The sequence below is a fragment of the Austrofundulus limnaeus genome, unplaced genomic scaffold (assembly GCF_001266775.1).
Source record: "Austrofundulus limnaeus strain Quisiro unplaced genomic scaffold, Austrofundulus_limnaeus-1.0 Scaffold1178, whole genome shotgun sequence".
Classification (NCBI taxonomy): Eukaryota; Metazoa; Chordata; class Actinopteri; order Cyprinodontiformes; family Rivulidae; genus Austrofundulus; species Austrofundulus limnaeus.
The window spans coordinates 5683-7894 of record NW_013953580.1 but is presented as its reverse complement, the minus strand read 5'-3'; the positions used below and the strand labels follow the sequence as shown (position 1 = coordinate 7894).

General features: G+C 42.2%; 1 protein-coding gene across 1 annotated transcript in view; it reads left to right on the top strand.

Moving 5' to 3' along the window:
• Positions 1–2212, top strand: part of cep135 (centrosomal protein 135) — a gene marked incomplete at its 3' end in the record, with an annotated part of 10572 nt that overhangs the window by 2922 nt on the left and 5438 nt on the right. Inside the window, 3 exon segments of the mRNA XM_014031114.1 lie at positions 864–1054; positions 1164–1331; positions 1415–1556. Of these exon segments, the coding sequence (XP_013886568.1) occupies positions 864–1054; positions 1164–1331; positions 1415–1556 (501 nt within the window).

Below are 2212 nucleotides of genomic sequence, written 5' to 3'. Positions count from 1 at the left end.
AACAAGGCTTTAATAAGCTAAACAATAGAGGTACATGAGAAAACGTGTTCATAACGAATGAAAATAAATAAGTAATTAAACAGTCTCCGTACCGGTTTTGAACCCTGGTCTCCCACTCTCTGGTCCAACACTCTACCCATTGCCCTATTGGAGGCCTATTGTGAAATGAGCTACACATTACACAACAACAACCGTGACGGCTTTTTATACTGAGGAGGTGGAGCTTCACCTGGGGGTTGCTAGGTAAGGGGCTGAACGCAGGTTCTGGTGGGTTGTCGTACGGCTTGTGACATCACAAAATGACAGAAGTATGAAACTTGTCATTAATATACATTAAAAATACATTTACTTACAGTAAATATGCCCCTCGGTGCATTTGTTTGATCCTAGGACTGTTTTTTTAAGAAGTACATACCTAAAGTTGAGTAAAAAACCTTTAAAAAGAGAATTTTGCATAACAGGTCCCCTTTAAGACACTATGTCCTGAGCTCCTGGGAAACCCCTAACTGCCTGTGGTTTATGTCACTGCACAGGGTTTCTTCCCGCTGGAGTCTACAATGCAGAAAAAAAATTGGAGACCCGTCACCTGACGTGTTTTATGCACAAGTTAGTGTGTAATACACTGTAATATGAATGGATAAACACAAAAAACACATTCATGTAAATTCAGTGTTCTTTGTGATGGTTTCATGTGAATTGAAGACAATGGTTTTTTGTGCAAAACAAGCTTATTGAAATGGTTTAAGTTTAAAATTAAATGTTGCTAAAAAGTAGCTCTTGGACAATTTCATTGAGCGAAAGTAGCTCTTAAGGAAAAAACGGTTGGAGACCCCTGATCTAGAGAGTCATCCTTTGTGTTGCAGTGATCTGGTCCACACAACAGAGAGCCTACGCAATGCCAAACTGTCAGCAGGAAAGACAGAGAAGGAAAGCCGAAACATGGATGCCCTGCTGGAGCCCCACAGGACGGAGAACGCCAAGCTGGTCAGGGAAAACAACCAGCTGCACCTGGAGCTCCTGAAACTGAGAGAGGACAAAGACCGGACCGTTAGAGGTAAAGACCATGCCCCTCTGYTTCACCTGCACAACACAAACTGACTCTGCTTCACCTGCACAGCACAAACTGACTGTTAACTCTGCACACCCCTGTCTGTACTCCTCAGAGCTGAAAACTCATGTTAGAAAACTGGACCACGAGACTTCGGACCTGAAGTTTTTAAACAACCAGTACGTGCTGAAGGTCCGCTGCCTGGAGAAAGACAGCAAGGCTAAAGCTGAGCGCATTCAACAGCTGCAGGAAAAGAACATGCAAGCTGTTGTGCAGACACCAGGTAACACTTGGTGATAGCATCCAGAGAACAGGAGTGGACTGACACTCACGTCTTTCGTTCTTCTTTCTTTCTTTCTTTCCCAGGAGGAAAGAAGCTCAGTGTTCCTTTCAGACGACAGAGAATGCAGATCGATGAGCTCGTACCTTCCTCCTCTACATCAGCCTATCCTGTCCCTCAGCCTGACGATCCATATGTAGCTGACCTGCTGCAGCTGGCTGATGGAAGGTTTGCATTTTTTAGCTAAGCATGTGGAGAGTAGTAGCTCCTCAGTGCCTGTCACGATAATCAATAAATCAATTAGCCGTATGAGAAATTATTTTGAGGTCGATAAATGAGGACGATAGTTTTCATTTCCCTGCTTGTTTACATTCGTCTCTCCCTCTCTGTGCTCGACTGACCCCTCCCCCTCCTGTTTTCTTAGCGTCTGGAGGAGTGAACTCTGGCGTTAGGTTTTGCCAGGTGCGTGGTCTCGTACCTCTTTAGCATGAGAGTTCATAGCAATAATTACACGGAGCTTGGTTATCAGTGAAACCGCAATATTTTTGTTGCGACCTGGCCCCTCATTTACACGTCACTGGTGATCGGAGTCACTGACACCCGTTAGCAAAGAGTAGTTCATTTAAGTGTGCTACGAGTATACTTATTTTACACTGAAAATGAGGCAGTGTACTTGAAGTTCACTTTACTATTTTTAAAGTATATCAAATATAGTTTATAAAAAGTAAAGCATACTTGGCCTTATACTGAAAAATTTAGAGATATTTAAGACCAAGTACATTACTATTAAGACTTAAACTTATAATTTTTAAATGTTATAAATATTTCAAAGTTTTTCCTCAAGATTCTGTCTTGTGAGTTTGTGAACACATTATATATACAGT